General features: G+C 44.0%; 1 protein-coding gene across 1 annotated transcript in view; it reads left to right on the plus strand.

Annotated features, from left to right (window-relative positions):
* The window catches only part of LONP2 (lon peptidase 2, peroxisomal), a 796271-nt gene that overhangs the window by 314339 nt on the left and 458456 nt on the right, over nt 1–23476 (plus strand). The window contains exon 9 of the mRNA XM_078670264.1: nt 14427–14577. Within this exon, the coding sequence (XP_078526390.1) occupies nt 14427–14577 (151 nt within the window). The remainder of the gene's footprint in view (nt 1–14426; nt 14578–23476) is intronic.

Consider the following 23476-nt stretch of genomic DNA (forward strand, 5'->3'; position numbering starts at 1 on the left):
GACAGACACGCCTCCACGGCCCTGGCGACGCCCTCCGCAGCCTTGCGAGGGGGGCGGGCCATGCCGACCCACGCTTCCGCCCGGACGCCCGGCATTAGCAAGTCCTCACGCCCTGCCGCACAAAGGATTTGGACAGCCCTCCTGACCTCCGCCGCTTCCTCCATGACCCAGGCAAAGGTAACCACGGGCGCAAAACAAACCTCCCTTCTCGCCTCCCGCCACGCAGTTCCTAACCGCCAGCCTGACTCCCCTTTTAACCCTTCCGCTAATCAACCCCACCTGGTTCATGATCCTCGCGCGAACCTACCCAGGAAGAGACCGGCTCGCGCCTGGCTCTCCCTGGGTCCCCCCTTTGCCCGGAATCACAGGATGTTCAGCCGAAGCCGAAATTCGAACCTGGTTCTTCAGCTCCAATGCCGGAAGCTCAGACCTTTAGGCCACATCCAATCTCCCATCAATTCGTTGGGAAATACTCTTCGGTTTAAGCATAGCACGGGGAAGGTACTTTAAAAAAAAAAGGTAATAAACCCTGCCCATAAGACGAGAGCTTTCGTCCCAGCTGTAGAGAGCCGCCCAGGCCCTCTATTACTTTGTTGCAGCACACATGCATTCACAAACCCCTCGGGGCGGGCTCGTCCCGAGGGTATACATAAAAAGGCTGGAGACCGCTCGGGTCTTCCGGCTAGCAAGTGAAAGTAGCTGTGTGTGTCCATCATTTAGCCCTCATGCGGACTACACATATATAGGCCCCGCCGCGCTACATTGGCGACGAGGCTGGTCGCTTCCTACGTGTGCCGGCTCACCTGAAGACCTGTGTCGGGAGCGCGCGGTGCCCACCTGCGTCTCCCCTGCTTCTCATCATGTCCCGCCATGTCTGCGGAGCTCACCCGCATCGCCCCAGGAGGCCCGACACCTGCCATCGATATCCGCACCACAGCGCGACCTCTGCATTGGCCGGATTTGCCTGCTGCAAGTCTCTCCCGACCTGCGCCTGCCCATGCGTCTCCCTGCCCAACTGGAGCACGTTCAGCTGGCGGCGCTGGGGTCAGCCTGCAGCGGCTGCGGTGAGTGGCGTTGCGCGAGTGCTTGGCTGGCCTCGCTGCGTGTCTGGGGCAAGCTTCCTCCCCGGTCGAGCGAAAAAGGAGGAAGGGGTGCATGCAGCCTGCACTACCTGCTGCGTCAAACAACCAGCAGTAAAAGGGAAAGAAACAAGCATTGGCAGCCACAAGAAGAAGAAAAAACAAGCATTGGCAGATGCAAATTGGAAATAAGGTGCAATTGTCTGACGCTGCCCTGGAACAGTGACCAGAATCTGCAGGGACACGCCTCTGAGGCTCATCCTATAAGGAAGAAAGAAAAGGGCTACCAGGCATCTGGATCAGGGAGGTCCCTGCCCAGCGTGCTCACGCTCATCAGACCACGTGGAACAGCGTCCGGAGCTACAGCGCCCCTGCCTGTATACGCCTAGACCCACTGCCCAGCCGACAAAGCGCACGCACAGGCCGAAGAGCACACCCTTGAGCAGCATGTCAGGGCGCAAGCAGCGCCTACGCATCACTGCCCAGTCGCGATGAGCAACCCGCCGGCGACTGGGGCTGCCGCCCAGCGCCCTCCACCACCGGTGCACACCCACACGGCAGTCGCGCCATTACCCGCGTTCAGCAAAGCCTCGTAACCCGCCACGGCCGCACCAAGATGGAAGGCGTAGGTTCTGACGGCTCGACCACTACTTCAGAGGAACGAGGGAGATGGGCAGCACTGTGAAGCAGTCACTCCTCATCTAATACGGCGGAGCGGAGATCTATGACCTGTTTGAGACACTCCCCGACACAAGAACGGATGATGACTATGAGGTGGCAGTCGCTGTGCTCGACAGGCATTTCGACCCACTGCTCAACCATGACTTTGAAAAGTTCAAGTTCAAAAGGGCGTGGCAGACAGAGACTGAGTCCGTCGACATGTCCGGCTGGCTAGCACGTTGGCTGGCTAGCACGTGCCCATTCACAGACCAGCGGGACGAGATCCGTGATCAGATCATCCTAGGCTGTCGCTCCAAGCTCCTGCGGAAGCTGATCCTCAGGCAACCTGGGATCTCACTGGCCGAGATCCTGGTTCTAGCCCGCTCCCACAAACTGTCTGACGCCTGGGCTGAAGAAATGGAGGCTGCCTTGCACTCGCCAGTTGCCAATTCGCGTGCGCCCAAGTTCCAGCCAATCAAGGAGGAAAAGATAGATTCAATCCAGAGACGCCCCACGACGCCACAACAAGCACCAAGACCACCACCTGGTGGGCTGTGTGGATACTGTGGCGAAGATCACCCTGCATCGGCTGTCTGTGGGGCGAAAGGGAAAACATGCTCTCATTGCGGAAGACTAAACCACTATGCCAAAGTTTGCCGCGGTGGGCGGTTCTGACCGTCAACGCCAAGGCCAAGAAACCTGTCACAGAGGGTTCGACAAATATCCTTGGTTGACCCACCGCCTGTATCGGATGACCAACCACAGGAACGACACCCCATGTACGAGGACAAGGACGATGAAGAGGTATTCGTGGTGTCGTACGTTAGCCGGACAGGGACTCGTCGAAGGCCACCTCCCATGTGTTCGGTGTCCATCGACGGCACTAACGTGCAGGCTCTCATCGACACTGGACAGTCTTTCCATGTGATGGACTCCGACCAGTACGACCGCCTATCACCGCGACCTCCTCTTGCACCATCCACCGCTAGGATCTACACCTACGGAGGGACGGACCCGCTTCCTCTCCGTGGCGTCATCCAGACCACTGTCGCCAGCGGCAGCTACTCCACTGTTTTCGAGGTTCCACATTACAGAAGGCAAGTAAGGGACTCTACTGAGTTGTTACACAGCTGAGGACCTAGGACTTGTCTTCTTTGCTAACCAGGTCCACAAATCCCATGCAGAGGCGATGCTAAAGGAGTTTCCGGAGCTTTTCAAAGGACTGGGGAAGCTAAAAGGCAAAAGGTTCAAGCTGCACATCGATACCTCAGTACGGCTTGTGGCCCTCAGGCACTGGTGGGTGCCCTTCAATCTACATCCGCAGGTGGAGGAGGAGCTGAGGAAGCTCTAAGAACTAGGGGTGATCGAGAAAGTCTCTGGCCCCACCCCGTGGGTGTCCCCGCCGGTCGTGGCACCCAAACCTAAGCAACCAGGAGCCATTCGACTCTGCGTCGATATGAGATTACCAAATACCGCACTGAAGAGGGAGCGACACATCATCCCCACAATAGATGACATCGTGGCCGACTTGAATGGAGCAAAGTGGTTTTCAAAGCTAGACCTGATCGCCGGGTACCACCAGCTGGAACTGGAGAGTCGGTGCATTACCACATTTTCATCGCACGTTGGCCTGCGCAGGTACAAGAGGCTCCGCATCGGAGTATCATCGGCCGCAGAGGTCTTCCAGAACGCCATTCGGTAAGCACTGTCAGGGCTACAAGGCGTGATCAACCTCAGTGATGATATCCTAGTATACTCAAACACGCTCAAGGAGCACCACTCCCATCTACGAGCCACTCTAAGAAGATTGGTGGACTGTGGCCTAACTCTGCACAAAGCCAAATGCTCGCTCTATCAGGAAAGCGTGGACTTCTTCGGGTACACGTTCACCCGTGAGGGACTCCTGATAGACCCGAAGAAGGCCGAAGCTATCCGAATGGCTAGCATGCCAAGAAACCCACGGAGGTGAGGAGCTTCCTCGGTATGGCCACGTACTGTGGACGCTTCATCCCGAATCTTGCAGCCATGTCAGAGCCACTGCGTGTCCTCACACGTCACAACCACAAATTGTGAGTGGACACTGGCGGCCAACAAAGCGTTCCAGGACATCAAGGCTAGTCTGCTGGACAAGACTGTGATGGCATACTTCCACCCACGACGCTGAACAGAACTGGTCGTCAATGCCAGCCCAGTGGGCCTAGGGGCGGTCCTTCTCCAGGATCATGGCTCAGAAGTGTGGAAACCGGTAGCCTATGCCAGCAAAGCCCTCACCGACACAGAGACCAGGTACGCCCAAATCGAGAGGGAGGCGTTGGCGATCAAATGGGCGTGCCAACACTTCGACTTGTATCTGTGCGGCCAGGAATTCAGCGTCGTGACCAACCACAAGCCACTACTCCCGCTGTTCGCTGGCTCATCCCTACTGGCACCCCGAGGATCGAACGATGGGCTGAGCAGTTGCAAGGCTACAACTTCAAAGTGTGTTTTCGCACCAAGTGCACACAACCCTGCCGACTACCTGTCTCACCACCCGGAATCCCTGGCATCCCCCAACCCTTCAGCGGATGCCTGCAGCACGGAGGCATTTCTACTCATGGTATCGCAAGGGGCCTGTCCCAAGGCTATGACACTGGACGCGATCGGCCGAGCCACTCAAGAAGACCCCACTCTTTCCCGAGTTCGAGGAGCCTTGGAGAACAACAGTTGGGGGCCCACTTCATGGACAGGGCTCGTGCCCTCCGGTTGGAGGTCAGCCATGCCCGTCAACAGCTATGGCAAGTTCTTAGCGAATTGAGTATGGGGGCGGAAAGAGTGTTCTTGCGAGGACATCTAATAGTGATCCCAGTGAAACTTCAGAAGAGAATTCTTGTACTGGCTCATGTTGGCCACCAAGGAATGGCCAAGACCAAAGCCATGCTTTGATGTGTCGCTCCCTCTTCACTGCGGTATTTGGTAATGTGGGTATTGGTTGTGCAGGATGTTGGGTCTGTGCAAGTAATAGGTCCAAAAAACCATGCATCTCATTGTAGCTCTTGATTCTCTCAGGTTAGTGAAGCAGAGCAGTCCAAGGTCTTCTCAGGGAAGGTGGTGTGGGCTAGTAATCCCAATACATTCCGTGAATGTCCAGTCAGTGCTTTTTCTTTGAAAAAAGAAAAGCAAATTTATTACACACACAGTACTAAATTCTACACATTTATCTACCTGATATATATATATATATATATATATATATATATAAGGTAGATAAATGTATATCAGGTAGATAAATGTATCTTTGATGACATTCTGAAATCACTTTTAACCCCTAGTGGGTCACAAAGCCCAACATAACAAAGCACCTGCCTATACGAGATAGAACATTAATTTGTAATTATACTTATTAAAGTGAGGTTGTTAGTTAAGAATGTCATTGCATTTCAAGATTTTTTAGAATCTAATCAAATAGAGATAGCTTTTATAACTGAGACTTGGGCAGATGCCTCCTCGGAGCCAGATCTACTTGTGGCCATAACAATGGGTTTTAAAATTCTCAAAGCAGACCGTGTAGGGAGAAAAGGCAATGGCATCGCCTCATTCTCAAATCCTGCTTTAAATTCTGTATCAAAGTGAATTTGGATAACCGGGACTGCGAAGCATTTGATTTTAAAATTGAACTCTACGGTCAAAACTCTTTTAATAGAATCTTACTCCACCATCTACCTAAATTTAGGGCCGGTTTTATAGATAACTTAGGCTCCTTTTTAGCTCAGTGCTGGGTGACTTTAATTTCCACTAGGAAAATGTCTCCGATCCAGATACGAAAGCACTCACCGATCAGATGGCCATTGCAGGGCTGTGTTCAGTTGTCAAGGATTTGACTCATGTTACCGGACACTGCTTAGATGGGATTTGTTCAGATAACTCCCATCTAAGATGTACAAGATCCTTTTTGATGTACTACTGCCTCACAAAAATCACCTTAAAGTCCCCAGGGAACATTTCGTCAGTCACCCCTGGTATAAAATAAAGGCTAGTTCATTAAATCCCCTTCTTTTAGAAACTGTACCACGTTTGTCTACTGACTCTGAACAAGCAGCAGCTAAATGCCATTCCTGACTTGATTCAGCCATGACGCAACTTGCTCCTCCCAAACAGTGTTGACTTTCTAGGAGCTCACCTTCAAAACTATGGTTTGATGACACATTGAAAGCTCAGAAACAATTATGTCGAAAACTAGAGAGGAAATGGAGACTTGAAGACCACTCAAGCACTCATATAGAATATACATTATCTCTTCAAACATATAAGAAACTCATCCTCAGGGAAAATGCTTCTTACTTCTTGGAGAAAATCACTGCGACCGACAGATGTCCTAAAGCCTTGTTTACTATGGTAAAGAATCTGGCAAAGCTGCCAGCTGCACCAGATATTAACATCACTCTGGAGTTTTGCAACTCCTTAGCAGAATCCTTTCAGCATCAGGTCAAGTCTGTTTTTACACTCTTGTGCTTCAGGACAACAGCCTAGCTCAGACACCTGCCCAACTCAATAAGATTAAATCTATAACTTATGACAAGTAACAAGGTTCACTAGAGTCAGCTACTTCAACTCTTTACTCTTTCTCTGCTATGACAGTTGAACAAACTTAAAAAATCATTGGTGCAATAAAATCTGGCTCTCCATCAGATCCATGCCCCCCAAAAATTCTGCATAGTTCTCTTGAAATTATAGCGATTCCACTCACAACAATTTTTAACACCATGTTAACAACAGGGTACTTCCCAATTGAATGGAAGAAGGCATCTATATTTCCGTTATCGAAAAAACCTAATCTGGATTCTAAGGAGACTCAACTATAGAGCCACATTGAGACTCTATTTCCCTGCAGAAGTGATTGAGAAAGCTATTAATATCGAACTGTCCTCTTTTATCAATGATAACCCTATTCTGGATTCTTCCCAATTCGGATATCATGCTTATCACAGTACTGAGCTGGCCCTTATTACAGCTACGGAGGAGCTTAGGCAGTCCTTAGACAGGTGGGGGAGCACAGCTCTCATCCTTTGGACCCGTCAGCAGCTTTTGATTCAGTCAATCATGGGCTGCTGCAGGTCAGTCTAGCCTTCATCGGGATCAGGGATAAGGTGCTCTCCCTGCTAGGTTCCTTCCTGTCCGAACGGTCTCAGGAAGTGGCACTGGGGAACATTGTTTCGCCTTCCTTTACACTGCCTTGTGTAGTTCCCTAGGGTTCTTCCTAGAGCCCAACGCTTTTTAACCTTTATGTTAGCCCCTTGCGAGACTAGTAAAAAGTTACGGATTTGCACTTGCGTCTTATGCAGATGATACACAGATTATCGTCTCAGTGAGCAGTCCATCTAACTTGACAGCTATCAGTTTTCACGACTGCATGAGCCATATAGCTAATTGGATTACAGACAATGGTCTAAAGTCGAATTCTTCCAAGACTGAGATTTTGGTACTGGGGAAAAATCCTGGGAAACAGTCCCTCAATCTGGACTGATAGCTGGTGGCCGGTACAACTTGGTTCACTACCTACACCAGTGCTCAAAGCCAAAAACAAAGTAGTTATCTTTGACACTAAGCTATCCTTTGAAGCGCAAACCAATTCAGTCACCTCGGCCTGCGCTTTCATCTTAAAAATTCTGAAGAGAATTCTTCTGGCAATACCTATGAAGGAAGTGACCGGATTGGGGTCACCCGGATCACTCTCAACCTCCTTTAGCCTTCCAAGAATGAAGAGTCGATAACGCAGTAGAGAATGCAAGCGAACTACTTTATTAATAAAATACACTGTAGTGGAGTCCAATCTGACCAGCCACCTATGATGGCTGACGAGGGATCACTTTGCATTGCCTTTAAATTACTCAACAACCTAAGGCCATTGCAACTAGTGAATCTTTTTAAGCCTTCTATACCTGTAAGATCCCTTAGATCTGCCCAACTTGGAAACATAATTGTTCCTAGAGTTAGCAGAGCCAGGTAGGGTGGCAAGAGTTTCACGGCTATGCCAACCAAGCTGTGAAACTCCCTGCCAACCTCACAAAAAAAAAAGAGTCCAGTCTGTTAAAATTTAGATAAGGCCTAAAACCTGGCTGTTCAAGGCATAATTCTCCCCTCAGTCTGTCTTAATCTGTATGTGTTAAGGTCAGCGCCTAGACACCCCAGGGTATTTGTTGCGCTTTATAAATGCTTCATCATCAACATCCCAATATAAAGGGGGGGGAAGGTTCATTTTCAATAACAGAGGTCTTGACTTTATTAGGGGGTCACCACACCAATATATAAGGCACACCTACTGGCTTTGTCAGTGTCACCACACTAAAATACCAATAACCACATGTTATGATTAACCATCTTATCACTGGAACCATTAACAATGCTCAAATTATCACTGGAACCATTAACAATGCTCATTATCAATGCAAACATTGCAATGTTTATCGAAAATAATATCTATTTTTTTACAGCATATGTTCAATAAAACATTTAAAAATCAATATAATATGTTTGTATCTTTCTTCATCTATCATAGATTGGCTTTGGAAAAGATAAATCAAATGTCTTTGCTTCACAAACTTGAATCAAAGAATCTATAAGAACACATTGTATATCGATAATGTGTTCCAGTCTAGGTGAACACTCTGCTGTGCCTACTCTCAAATGAAAATCTTAGTGAACTAATTTGTTCTGGAAATCCCTTCTTTAATCAAGTGCTACCTATTTATTGATCCCCATGATGACCCTTTTGAGAATCAGTTAACAGGGCCAACACGTTGACATAAGATGCTAGCGGACTGGTTTAGAATTACTGATGCTGAACACCACATTCTGCAAAAAGGAGGTGTTATGAATGTTACATCTTAATCAGCCATTGGTCTTTGTATGTATTTCTGTATATAACACTTGAGCACTTTAACTCCCTTATTCACTTCCACTGCACCATTCACCTACTCTGGAGCACCGTATCTATGTACAATGTATTCCTATAGATTCTTTGATTCTAGTTTGCAAAGCAAAAGAATTTGATCTATGTTTTAAAAAAAAAACACGCTTATGATGATCTTGTACATTTGTCAAGGTCGTTGAGATCTCTACTTCACCCAAAGATACCACTGTCCTACGTTATCACTGTCCTGCCCAAATTCCAGGGTTACAGGATTACCCCTTTCTTTTTGTATGCCCTTATCATGGGCACCCAGTGGGAGGCAGGATCCGCCATCATCTGCACCACTGGCAGTCTATCACATTGGACCAATCGGTTCTGCAAATTATCCAGAGAGGCTACTTTCTCCACTTCGACTACTCATCCACCCATCCTACCTGCTTGTAACAGGCTGAGGGAAAACCATCTTTCTCTACTCCGTCAAGAAGTGACTGCTCTCTTGGCCAAGGGGGCCGTAGAGAGGGTGCTAATGCCAGAAGTAGGTTGTTGTTGCTATTCCCGCTACTTTCTGGTGCCCAAGAAGAACTAAGGCCTTCGTTCTATCCTTTGCCTGTGCCCTCTCAATCTCGTCCTTAAGCAGGAGAAGTTAAAAATGCTGATGCTCGCTCAAGTCATGTCTGTCCTGTACCAGGAACACTGGATGATAGCGTTGGACTCATATTTCCACATTAGTCCCCTTTTGCACATCTATGTTTGCTAGACTGGCTTCCCTCTTCAAATCACCTGTTGCAATGCCTTTTATGAAAGACTTGATGCATATGACTACCCCAAAAACCTTCATCGGGACTCAGTGGAACGTTAATTTGGTACTCTTGTTGCTCATATGCACGCTTGTTGAGCTCATGGAGAGTTGGTTCTTGGGGCCTCTAACCATCAAAATGTTTTTCTTAACGCTATCACTTCCGCATGTAATGTCAGTGAACTACAGGCGCTTTGAGTTCAAACTCCGTACATCACCTTTTCGCCCTACAGGCCCAATCCATCACAGCTAAAGCTGCTGCAACTGCACTATCAAGGGAAATTTGTCTTAGGCTTCTGTCAAGCTGCAATGTGGGCATCAGTGCACACATTCAGGAAACACTACTGCCTTGATTCCCAGGTCCATATGAATGGTCATTTTGTTTCCTTAGGCCTGCACGTTTGAGTCCAGTCCTCAGACTCTGTCTTTTGTGAGGTACTGCTTGGAAATCTGTTCTAAAAGTAAATAATTTGTGGTTTGACGTATCCATCATAAGAACAAGTTAGTTACTTTTGGCAACGCTCTGTCTGGTGTATACTCCTAGTTCTGTGGAGTGGGCATGAGCACATTTTAAGGCCTCGAGTAATTTTTTTCGTTACACTGTTACTTTAATTTTCTCACAACTGATCTGTGTCTTAGGGCGCGGAAGAGAACAAGATGCCAACAGACACCAGCCTGCAGGGGTGGTGCATATATGCTGCTCCAACCAGTTACTGCCGGGGCCATGTAAGGCCATCACAGAATCTGATAACGTCACCTAGTAATGTGCAGGAGCGACTACTTCAGAAATGTCTGGATCCAATCTGGCACCTGGTAATGCCCTAAAGGTAAAAACTCAGCTGTTATAGTGTCTCCTAAAAAGAGTTATCAAAAGTAACTTGTTCTGCCAGACCTTATAAGAGCAAAAGGAACACATAATACACAAATGCTGAACAATGCAAACATTCACCCCCAGTTACAAAGGTCTGGGTTTAATCCATCGTTCTTTTGCTCACCACGCTGCCTAGTTTGGACCCAGCCACATGCAAATCAGTCCTGACCCTGTTCTTCATGGGAGCAGTCCAGCCCAAACTGCCAAACCAGGTTCTCCCTGGACTGAAAACAAGCATCTTGGGATCGATTTCGGGGCATCCCCCAGACTAGCTTGAATCCAGTGGCGCTGTGAGCACAGGACCAATGTCTGGGCATACCCTTCCCACTTAGGGCGACAAAAGCAAAAGGAACAAATGATGGACAGAATGCTGATTAATGCAAACATTCACCCCCAGTCACAAAGATCTGGGTTTAATCAATCGTTCTTTTGCTCACAGTGAAAGATTGAACTTTATGAGAAGGGGACAAAACTTTGCTGGAAACCTTTTCTGTGAAATACCTTTTTGTATTTTTTCTATGTTGTAAATAATGGTATTTTTGTGTGCACCCCAGAAAGCCTTCCGAGCTTTACAACTGTATCACAAAGTAATAAAAAAATTATAATGAAACACAAAAGCGGCTGTAAAAGGCAATTCTGCCTGACATCAAAATAAGCCCCTGAGCGTGTACCCCATGAAAACGGTTTCAAACTACACGTTTAATACCGAACTGTACCCGTAATTTAACCCTTTTTAATGGCTACTCACTTAGTTTCCACTTCTGTTGCACAGGGGCGTTTTAAGGCATGGGTAGAGAGGGCAATTGTTCTGGGGCTCTACTTTCCCCCCGTGGTAAGAGGGGAAGGTGGTAAAGTTAACTTTCTCTCTTGACCACTGTCTGCTCTACTTCCCTATCTAAACCCCTATCTCTACCTCTGATTCTCTATCAGTGTCATCATAAGTATTTTTGGGGTAAGACCTATTTCAGCTTTTTTGTGAGACTCTGTTAAAGTGTAGCATAACATTTAATATCGTTTGGTATCCTGTAGGCTTGTGCGTTCCTGTAGGTAATATAGTTCAAAATCCGTTCCTTAAAGGGCCCCCCAAAACATATCTTGCCTGGGGCTCACAAAATCCTTAAGATAACACTGCTGTTGCTAACAGCGTTCATGGCAGTGGGAGGAAGTATGTTAGTCAGAGGGGCTAAACAAATGGGAAATGGGCTTTCCTAAAGAGGCTGAAGTTAGCACCAAGAGCATGTGATCATTGGGCAGAGGTTTTGCCAATTTTGTCTCGGTATCTATAGTAACCACCTTCGAACTTGTTCTTCGGCTCAGTATGTTTTGTGATAATGAATTGAAATATTATACAATCTCTCCATGGTAAGTTCTCTGATCTAAAGCACTTTTTAAGTATTTTTGGGATTTAAGTAGGTGGCTGTTTGACAAATTCAAACTGGTCTCGCCTTGAATGCGACTAGGAAGTATTCCATTTTTTTTATTCATACCTATTTTTAAATTTCCCTTGTTATTCAAAATATCCCTGTTCTGTTTTCCAAATGTTGGCACGTTGTGAGGTGTGTCATATATTTAAACTCGTTTGATTTCCTTTTCATTTTCTTCTGTTGTCAGTGTTTTTGAACTAAACATGTAAGTGTAAATCTGCCAAATATTTGCCCTTAAATAAAAGAACAGCCTGCAAATATGTGTCTTTTGAGTTGAATTTCCCCAATTTGCAAAATCCATTTTGCTCTGGCAGAATATCCATTAAAGTGCAGGTCTTGTGGTGTTAGCCTCACCCCCAACATAAACTAAGTACAAATAATCAAAGAGTATACACAGACTAAATGTCTAATGTCAAATTAAATTAAATTAAAGCTAAATGTCAAATGCGTTTGGTTGTGATCTCTGGTAGTTATGTGTGTTCCTTGTAATCCATTGTAACTATGAGGACTGGGTTAGTGGTGGTAAAAAATGAAGCACCTTGTGCACCAGGAATCCGATTTCATATGCATTGATCTCTTCACAATAATTAAAGCAGCCCAAGTTGCACCAACAAGGGTGAAAAATTGAAGACTACTACTGAAGTAAGTGTTCATATGAATTGCTTTTAGTATGATGCATTGGGGCAAATTGAATGCTGGAATGTGAGGCAGTGTGCTACCACCCTCCTTCTGTTTGAAAAGCCTCCATTGAGCTACTGAGCTGACGAGTTGTGTTAATGTACCTGCTCCCATTGAGTGGCACAGAGACCTGAGAAGACTTTGAACAGCATTTCCAGCACTTCCAAAACGACTTGTTGCTCTCGATTAATGAAGGAACGAATCTAAAAACGTGTATAGAGTTACACAGCACAAGCTGCTCCAAAGGTGAAAATATAACCCCTTGCGTGTGCATGACAGAACCACGCCGTAAATGTAAATGTAAATTGATACTTGTATAGAGCACTACTCACCCTCAATGGTCTCAAGGCGCTTGTACTAATACCGCTGTGGAACCCATCCTGGCTTTCCCTGTGAGGTGTCCACTCCTGGGCACCCCCAAGGTGGAGGCCAGGCATCCTTAGCGTTGTGGGGGCCGTTGTGGAGATTAAGCAAGCTATTGCCCAGAGTTGCAGAGTGGGACTCCATGATTGGAATAGGCACCGAGGCGAGAAATATCAGGTGCGTGGAATTCTTTTGAGCCCAAGACCCGCCGAGGTGGGGAATTGAACCCTGGTCCCGGGCTAGACCTCTGCATCAGGGTCTGCCGCTCTAACCATTGAGCCAGACTTCTCCATGCCGTCACGCAAGGGAGGCGTGTGCTCTTGACGGCGTGGCTCCGTCATGCGGATGCTGCTACGCCCACGCGGCATTAATTCACCGCCTGTGCGGGCGAATGAATGAGCGGACGAGGCCGTGACGGAACCCCGCTGCCATGAGCACACGCCGCCCGTGACTCATGATGACGCATGACGGCGTGGTTCCGTCACGGCACAGCAGCGCCACACTCACCCCCCACCCCCTCCGCGCCGCGGCAAAATTTGTGCCGCGGCGAAAGGGTTAAAGACTACTACTGAAGTATGTGTTATCATGCATTGCATTTACCATTATGCATTTGGGCAAATTGAGTGCTGGGATATGAGTCACTGTGCTGCCACCCTCCTTCTGTACTTCACAAGTATGTACAGATAGAGTGATACTTATTTATAGTTCTGATTTACTCTATGTGTGTCTCCTCATCCTAAATTGACAGTTAGTTTGAGCTTTGTTGCACATTGTAGATGTGTACCACAATATATTAAGCCAGATCCACTGGCATATATTTAGTGTGGGGTGCAGAATAGAGAATGTCACTATTAACTGATTTAATACATGTAATGGGTCTCAAGCAACGCTTCTCCTGCCAAAATATCATGCCTAGATTACCAAGTGACCCCTCCGGTCTGAATCTGCTCAAGCTGACTGGTCACACGCTAAGGTATGTCTGCTGCCTAGATACAAGGTTCTCCTGCCAAGTTCTGAACCTCTGTAAAAGCTTTCCAGTCCTCGTCAGATCCTATCTCATCCTCATTTCATTTCAAGAGGCGAATAGGACCTTCATTTTTACACAGCCCTGACTACTGCAACACATAAGAACTCCAAGCCACATCAGGGTGGCACGTAAGACTGACAGCATAGCTTATGGGGCGCTCCCTGCGATTCACTTAAAATTAAAGAATTAAAAATAACATGTGAACCATTCTGTGAATCTTTACTTGCTCACACCCCACTGACAGACAGTATACACGTTTGAGCCAATAAGAGTCATATTTCTAGAGCATACGTTCACCTACAAGGTTTCTTGGTGCCATTTACAGACAACAGATGTTTAGCGGTGGTTCCACTGAAGGTCGATTAGTAACCACAGTCAACAGTGTTGAGTGCTAGAAAATATTTGTGCATTTGTTTACTAAATCATTCGACAGGTGTGGAAGCCCGTTCTTGGCACAATATTTACAGAACGTGCGAATACAAACTTCCCCTATATTTATTTGTGTTGACGCATGTTGTCGCATTAAACAACCGATATCGATCTTCGTCAATGTATTGTAGTTGACTCTTTTTAGTAGACTGTTGCAAGTAACAGCGAAAACCTATCAGCAAGATCTGTCTCACTCCTCTCTTCAATTTTTAGGTCTTGGATCCAGAGCAAAACCACAGCTTCACTGATCACTACTTAAATGTTGCCTTTGACCTCTCCCAAGTGCTTTTCATAGCCACGGCTAATACTATGGCAACTATTCCTCCTGCTCTCCTGGACAGAATGGAGGTCATTCAGGTACCAGGTAGGCACGTTTAAGAGCCCTTTTGTTTCGTTTGGTTTTTGCGATTGTTTTTTCTTTTTTGTGTATTTGCAAATTTGCATCTAGGAATAAGAGAGCTTTTACCAGAAGGAAACACTTTTCTGTTAGCTTCTTTGATTGACAACATTGCACTACAGAATTCGCCTTGGAAACCGTCCTCAAGAAAATTGTGGGACTTCTAGATACATTCCTTGACTCTTTTGAGCCCCCATGAAAACGAACCTGGGCAAAGAAGCACTCCCTGGTCACTATGAAAGCTCCACCCTAGCAAAGGAACCCAAATAGACCCTACTGGTCGCAGTCAATGTTGCCTTTTCGGGGCCTGCTTGTAGAGACGTCTTGTGTAACAACGCCCCCACTGTAAGTAAGATGTAAATAGTATGCAATGCAATGCAACTCGCAAGTGCCTGTCTGCTATCTCTTCTTTCACCCCTTGCTTTCCTATCCTATTCTGTCCTCTTTCTCTCCTCTACAATGTTAACGACATGTAGGGGTTGGCTAAAAGTCACATTGTCAAAGCGTTTGGAAGAACCTAGGCTAACCCGGTAACAGTATTGCTAATGTGTTCTTGTAAAAAAAAACTAATAAAGAAAGTTGAAATGTAAATCTTTTAAGTGAAAACGTCTAACAAGGTCACAATAAAAGTTCATTCAAGTACTTACAATACGAAAAAAGCAAATGGGTGATGTTGCTGGTGGTAGCAAAAAGTGTATTTCCTGTATCCTATTGCAAAGATGTTGTCAAATATATGAGAAACTATGTTTGATACATTGAAGGTACAATATGGTGTCATTTAAAGTATCAAAATTGTACAGTCGAGAGTTTCTCCATAAGTGGACTATGAGAAGTAAAGAATCAAACGGTTTGAGAGTTCTCAGTCGATGCCCAGTCATTTACTGCAGCAAAGTTTAGTTATTTTTAGGTGCAATAGATCATTGTTTTAATTTTTGGTCAAGTAAACGAGTCCTATTCAAGGAAGAGTTCAAAATATCAGTGGAAAGTACTATTTGAGACAAATGCACTCTCTTGAAAGGTTTTTCAGGTGTTAAACGTAAATTTTGCCCCAGACCCTTCCTGAATATCAGAGTGTAAGCAATTGATTAAGGAGCTGGAATCTCCTGATATATGGTCACTGCAGTCTATCATGTCTTTCATTGCAATTGTCTTAAAAACGTAAGCATTCTTAGACAAGGACTTTGTGGGAGCAAATCTTTTCCCATCATGTTGCCCTAAGGACCTAGTCGAACTGGCAGGCTACAAGCATATTTTTTTATTGCAGGGGCCAGAGGCTAATTATAATTTAGGGGAGAACTGCACATACTGTATTCCTTCATTAGAAAGTCCCCTTGTTTTCCCTATTCCCATGATGTCTTCACTTCAGCCTTCTAACCCCTTTCTTCTATCTCTTTTATCTTGTGTCTTTTCTCGTCCCTTGTCGGGGGGTTAGAGGGCATCTCCCCCCCCCCCATCGTTCAAAAATGACTTAATTATGCATGATTATTGTGCTTTTTTTTGGTGGGAAGTCTCATCAAGGGTCCAGATCCAATGAGACAGAAAGATGCGGGATATCCACCCCCACCTCCCTCCAAATCTGAGAACAGGGAGCACATTCCTCATCAGCATTGGCTCAGTTTGCAGCCCCCTTCCCGCTTTCACCCGAACGCTGGCTGCATCTAATCTCCACAACTCAACACCCAAATACCTGCACTGGCTCGCTTTGATATTCAACAGGCGCTTCAATGTAGATTGTAGCCCGGCGCCATTTCCCAAGCAAGGAGGGTGGAGTTCCTCCTGGATGCAGCACTTGTGGAGGAGCATAGCTGGACCTCCACACCTTCATGGACTTTACTGTTGCTAAAGATGTTGCTATGGCGATATTTGCCCTAAAGTGAACTCACCATTGCCTCCACGGTCTGATACTGGACGGCAATCGTACCTGCTTTTTGGACCTCCTAAACAAATAGAACCTTCCTTAAATCAAGTGGATGTCCTCTTGAACTATACAGGTGCTGTTCTTAGTAGCAAACAACCAAAGTAGGTTTTTTGTCTGATAATTTGCAATCTATTATTCAGCCAATGTCCAGCTGAGTATTACACAGTTATAAACAGATTTGTTTTTGCCTCAAGGTTCATAAATTTAAATTCAAACCGGGCAAGTTGCTGTAGATGCTTGATCAGCAGCAATTAGCAATACTATTCTGGCTATACAGTCTGTTCTATGTCAATCACTTGAATCTTATTAAACATTTGAGAAATTAAGTCACCACAGGCTCAGGCTGTGTAGGAGCTCCAGATTCATTTAAATAGGATCAACGAAAATGTAACTGCATTCTCAAAAAGAATAGAGGAACTGGAAAATAGGATCTCTGACCTTGACAACAGACAGAATTAACTGTAGGGCCGATCATCTGAATATGAGAAATAAATCACTACTTTAAAGAGTAAACACACAGAGTGTGGAAATCATCCTCATTGTTCTGCTGATTTATCCATTATGCAGGCCCATAGAGTACAGGTCTATATTTGTAGTACTCAAGATAAGTTTCCTTCTACTATTCTAGTCAACTTTGCTGATTATTTCATGAAGGGGCACATTTTTGACAAGGTTATACAGCAAATGTCTTCTGGCACGTTTAAAAAAATTTCATTTTAGATATGATGGTTATAAGGGTTCTGCAGCACACGTAAAAAGATTAAAAAAGCAGGATTGACTTGATGGGAAGAGATTACATGAATATGTTAGACCCTGTCTAAGCATCCGGGGCACAAGCTAAGCTCTAGCATCAGTCAAAGTTTAAAGTTCTCTATATGGACCAATTTCAGATCTTTTCTACTGTCCCTTTAGCGATGACTTCTTATAGGTAGTCCAATAGGAGCATTTATGGAGTTAGCGGTCTATGAAAGTAAGCCAGTTGTTTTATAAGAATATTCGCAACAAACCAAACAAATGTTAACTGATGTTGATGCTTACATGTCCTTTCCGTTGCTATACTAAGGGTTTGGCACTGTGTTACATGCTGGCACTCATTGTTCAGCGCTTGCACACATTGTTTCAGTGCGTGTTTCCTACGTGCGCCTTAGCAGGCGCTATGTTATTGTTATCTTGTAAACTTTGCATCCCACAAATGGCTTTCCATGTTCTGCAGTTCACTTAGCTGAATCGGTCGTTTACCAACACCATTGAGTACTGAAATTGCAGGGATGGAGGGCGTTTGAGGATGGGCTCGTCGACTTAACTTATTTCAAGTGAAATAACTCTAATCTCTACTAAAATCCTACCTGATTCCTTGTGGATTATGTACATCACTGCAACACACAGCAGCTGACATGGGTTTGGATGGATGTTTTAAGTACAGAATCAATCTAGATAGAGAAGAAAGGCAAGGTTTTGTCGCATTAATTAATATAGCTGATATCCTAGGCTATGGAAGAAGGAGGTAGGTGAAGTGGGAGGTGACCCTATTCTTTTAGGTGCAGAACAGGAAGTGGCTTAATGTTGTGGATTATGGCAGAAGGCGCTGTGGTCTGGGATGGACACATCAATTTAGCGCACACAGCAGTTGATACACCTTATTGTTTGTGCTTTGAAACTTTTTGTTTTGTTACATTGAGCTTTATTTTTGTCAAGGGTCTGGTCACAATCTAAGAAGATTTTCCTGGGGAGGATGGCTGAGAGTCTATTCTCATAAGCAATAGCATTGCGCAGTATTCCATGGCATCTGCAAATTGGGGGCCTTTTTGCAGAGTAAGGGCAATAGCAGGTATTGCCCTTTTCAAGGCTGCTTATAGGAGGGGTTGGTGGTGGAAAGGAGGAGTAAATGCACCACAGGTGTTATAAAAAAGAAATAAAAAAAAAAGGAAATGTTCAGTTATGTCTAGAGCCCTTCAAGGTTTTTACAAAGTTTTTATTCTCTATGGGGTGATTTAAAATCATATATTTTTATATTAATGGTATGAATAATAGATTAAATATATATTTCAACGTTGATTTGAATATTTTAGCACCTGATGTAATTTTATGGTGAGAAAAATATTTGAAAGGGAATATTCCAAAGATATTATTTCCACACTGGGTTTCTTACACATTGTTTGCTTGTTCCAACATTGCCCATAGGGCGGTGCTATCTATTTCACAAGAACACTAAAATGGAAGATATAAAAATTCAATAGTGATCCTTTAGGTAGGTAGATGGCTGTCGGTTCAGATGCCGGCTACGGAGTACCGACGGATAGAGCGGTGCTTCACTTTGCTTCTGAGCTCCTGAGCCACTGCCAGGTGAGGTGAGGCTTTCACATCTCGCAGACTATGTGAATGACACGAGCTGTGAGCGAGGACAAGACAGCTTTACCTGGAGACTGCAGGTGATTCTAAGTAATTGTCCATTTATATTCACTTTTGATTTATTATTTTTTGCAGTAGCAATTTAGTGTTAAGAGGTCCTGAAGAAAGCAAGGATCATTATTGCTGAAACTTGTCGACCTAACTCCATCTTAGACAGCGTATCTTTCAAACTGTCTTTACACATAAAAATTGTTTTTAAACTTGGAGAGGCGAGCATCATCCTAATAAAATTTGTTATATGCTCCCTGATCTAATTTTAGACACCTTTTTCTAATTATTTCTCACATTCATTTCAGTTTTTGCACTGCACTCCCACAGTCATACCACACCTCTATCACTTATCAGTCTCACTAAGTGATTAAACCATACCATTGCTATCTAGGAAAGGAGAACTATCAACCATCTAGTTTCCCTTTGCCTATGTATTACCAACTTGCATCGATGGTTCCACAAAGAAATCCCAAATGATGAAGGGTGGTCTCGAGTGGTGACTGATGGGTACTTTTGACCATCCAACGAGTTGTCATTGCGTACCTTTCTACGGTCAGTTTTTGGTCTGCTGTTTAATTAATTTCTGCCCACCGCGCACTCACCTTTTTCTTCTTAGACCCTCTGGAACTTTGTAGTTTGTTGTGGATCACAGCTGACATAAATACAAAACACTTATATTTTGTAAGTTATGATGGCCTGATCGGGGTTGAAGTGCAGGTCATTCATCAGATACATGATTTAGCAATGATCTCAGAAGGTCCGATAATTCTTGGTAGGGATTTAAATTTAATATAGACTCCGGAATTAGAAGCTTAACGTAAGGGCAAGAAGCAACTTAAACTAAGTACAGCATCTTTAGTCTCTAGTCTGAAGATGTATTGTGGTCTATTGGATCCATGATGTGTAAGTCATCCTTTCTCTAAGTCTTATACAGGTCTATTTCATCCTCTAGATTAGATGTTTGTCTTAATATCTCTAAATGTAATCAGGAATACCTTCTATTGTTTCAACTAGTTTCTCAGGTAACGCTCTTATCTTGCTAGAGTTTGAGACGGATTTAAATCATGTCCTGAATCCATCTAGTAAGACGCTACTTCTAGATTCATAGTGGATACATTTCTTTCAGATAAATCTTTCAATTGCTACACTGCCATCATTTGGGATGCTTTTAGAACGATGTTTTCGGGGTCTTGTGATTGGATTCACTGCTAAATTATAAAAGCAAAGAGAAGCCATTATAAGCTCTCTGCAGTTGGCATTGGAAAATACCGCCAATACTTTAACAGCCTTTAATTCTCCAAAGAATTAAAAAAATAATTCCCTGCCTAAACAAAACTCAAGAGAATTATTTATTCTCAGGCGAGCTCAAAGCTTGAACAATAGAAATATTGAATACAAGTATTATAAAGAAAGTGAACATATTGGTAAATTATTGACTTGGACATTGAAAGCTGAATCAAATGTGAATCCAATTACTGAAATCATTGACCCAATATCCAAATTACCAGTTCACCAGTTTGTTTTCAATTATTGTAAATCAGTTTACCAGTCTCATATAGAGATCAGTGCCAATTTAATATCTCAATCTTAAAAAAAAAAATACAATTTACTAACAGAGATGTGAAATTCCTATAGTCCAACACAAAGGACATATTGTTTGGGGTCAAGGGCAACACGTTTTCATGTGTATTTTGTCCTTGGGACAAGTAGGCCCAACCCCCTACAGCACAAACACTTTGGCTGCCAGTTTGCAGTACTACATTATGCATTAGGGAAGGGTCCTGTCTGCAGTTAAGGAAATATTTTTTACCATGTGCTAATGCTGTTCCAAATTGTATTTATGGTTTATTAACTGTAAGCCTTTATTATTAGGGTGAGCGTAGTAAGTTATGTTGTAAGCTCTGACTGCACGACTGACAGTGATTCCAGTATACAAATGTGTACACATGTTTTCAATGTTCAACAATATGAGGCTATGCATAATGCTCCCAGAATGCTCTGTGATTTGGTACAAATATCTGCAGTAGCTTGAAAGCAAGTTTGATGATTTTTTTGCTTTCAAAATAAAATGTTGATAAAAAAATGACAGCAGGAAAAAAACATTTAGCTAAACTACTCTAAAATTCCAGGTACCATTTCTTTGGAGCATCATTTAGTAATGTGTTGATGCATGCTAGTATTTCCCAAAAATATTTATAATGGGAAACTCGGTGTAACCAGTTGCAATAGGATTATGGGGAAACAAAAAGAAACAAGCATTGGCAAAGCCAGTGGGTCTGAAATTGGTGGTCAGCTTTTTAGTTTTGTCAATGTGTGACTTGTTTTGGGATGGTTTTTGTAAAACCTTATTGGTGTGGGAGCTGCCGAGCCCTCACCATTATAATAAACATTGGCAAAAGCAAAAATAGTTTTTGGTCTCAAAAAGTGCATACTGCCACAGTAGTTACTGGCACTGAACAAAACTACTTTGTGTGCCGATATACTCCTTGTGAAAGAGCAGAATGCTGTCACTCACAGTGAAGGCAGCCGATACAGAGAGAGAGAGACAGAATTTTAATAAACACAAAAGGTCATGTTCAATGCCAGACCAAATTAGGGACTCGATTATTAAAGAAAGTCTCAAAAGTGCACACACTGTATATGTCCTTGCATTAAGGGCAGCTATACCGCTTTCGTGAATTCCCAAGAATTTACAGAAGTAGGACAAGAAATAGTACTCCTCGAAAATATTTGTGAACTGTATTTTAGCATCAGCAAATATGCATGTGTAGATTTGCTCATTCAAAAATCTGAGTGTTTGCAAGTTCACATTCTCTCCAACCACTTTTTTCCCAACTCTGGAAGAAGGTTTACGTCTGCCATTGTCAGGAGTAAATTTCCAACATTTTTCAGTATGGGAATAAATTAGAGAAGAGCTGTTGACAACCCTTAAAACATGCAAGTTAATAGGTTTGCAAAGACTCAAAAGGGCATTCTAACCCTGGAACTATTGCTTACCACTACCTTCAGCCCCAGTATGTAGAACTGTGGAAACGTGGCAACAGAAGGGGATTGCAAGTATTCGAACACTACTATGGTATGAGCCCTGGCATAATCAGAGAGGCTATATCAGAGCTCTTATAAGAATGAGATTGCTTCCATAATGTGTCGCCGCACTACATGGCACCAAAGGGACAAGTGAATTGTGTTACAGGACAAGTAGATTTATGAAGCAACATGCCCCATGGACAAGTAGATATTTTATTAAATTGCACACCCCTGTACTAAGCTATCCTCACATCAGCAAACAAGCTTGAACACTGTAACTGTTTCAGAAATTAAACTAGTATTAGATGGGATAGTTAATGCAAAGACCATGGAGAGCACTGTTTTACCCATTGAAGTGTATACATTTTGTTCATCCCAAGTTATTGACGTTTTATTGAAATTATATAACCAAATTATATTGGGGTAGATGCTCCAGATTCTTTTTTTAAGGAAATAGTAATAGTGTTTTAACTTGCGGGAAACCCCTACTGATCCCAATTACTTTAGGCCCATTAGCCTGTTGAATACCCATTATAAACTTTTTACTAAAAGCATAAATCGTAATCATATTAAGCTGGCTGCATCGATTTTTATTTATGAACGTCAGAATGGTTTTTGTTTTTTTGAGCTAACCGAAAAATATCGTGCTATGAACTGTATGATTATTGGGCGCAAAATAATTATAAATCCGCAATAATTATGATCGATGCTGATAAACCTTTTGATTTAGTTAATTGATCTGCATTATTTGAGATATGTAACAAGCATTTGTTTTAACTGTCCAACTATTAAATACCATAGATACATGTTATTCTGATGCTTCAGCATTAACCATAATAAATTCGTCAGAAATTGGCAGTATCGTGGTTCTCAAGGGTCACTTCAGGATTGAAAAACAAGAATATGGAAAGGGTCAGAGGAGATATGTTTAAAGACCTGTCATCCTATCTCCTAAACCAACATTGTATATACCAAAAAGGATGAAAGGTCTCGAGTGCGTGGTGACCTCCACTTCCTCTCGGACACCTGAGAGAGGTACCGACGGACAGAGCGGGGCCTCATTTTCCCGAGCGGATGCCGGGTGAGGTGAGGTTTTTCTCCTCGCAAAGCGTGGATTGAAATACGATATTCATCCTACACATGGACATTGGGGACCCAGGTTCATGGTAGATATATGCATTCCTTGATTATTATTATTATTATTTTTTCACCTCACACTGGGTGTTAATGCACTTTTTTCTGCAGTAGCTTACCATCAAAGGTCCTGATGAAAGCCTGACAATGGGTCTGAAAGGCTGAAACATGTTGACCACCTGCACAGCGCCGTAGTGTAGTCATAAGTTCCAACTACCTGGCGTGTTTTTAACATTGACACTCAGACAGCTCCAATTAAAATATGTTTGTGTCTGAGTCGTTAATTTTAACCTTTTCACCACAGCACTGCACACACACCCACAGCACCACCTCATGAATAGCAGTTTGGCTAGAGTGTATGAATTACATCCACTTCCGCACCATCAG

Source organism: Lissotriton helveticus, chromosome 12 (genome assembly GCF_964261635.1).
Source record: "Lissotriton helveticus chromosome 12, aLisHel1.1, whole genome shotgun sequence".
NCBI lineage: Eukaryota > Metazoa > Chordata > Amphibia > Caudata > Salamandridae > Lissotriton > Lissotriton helveticus.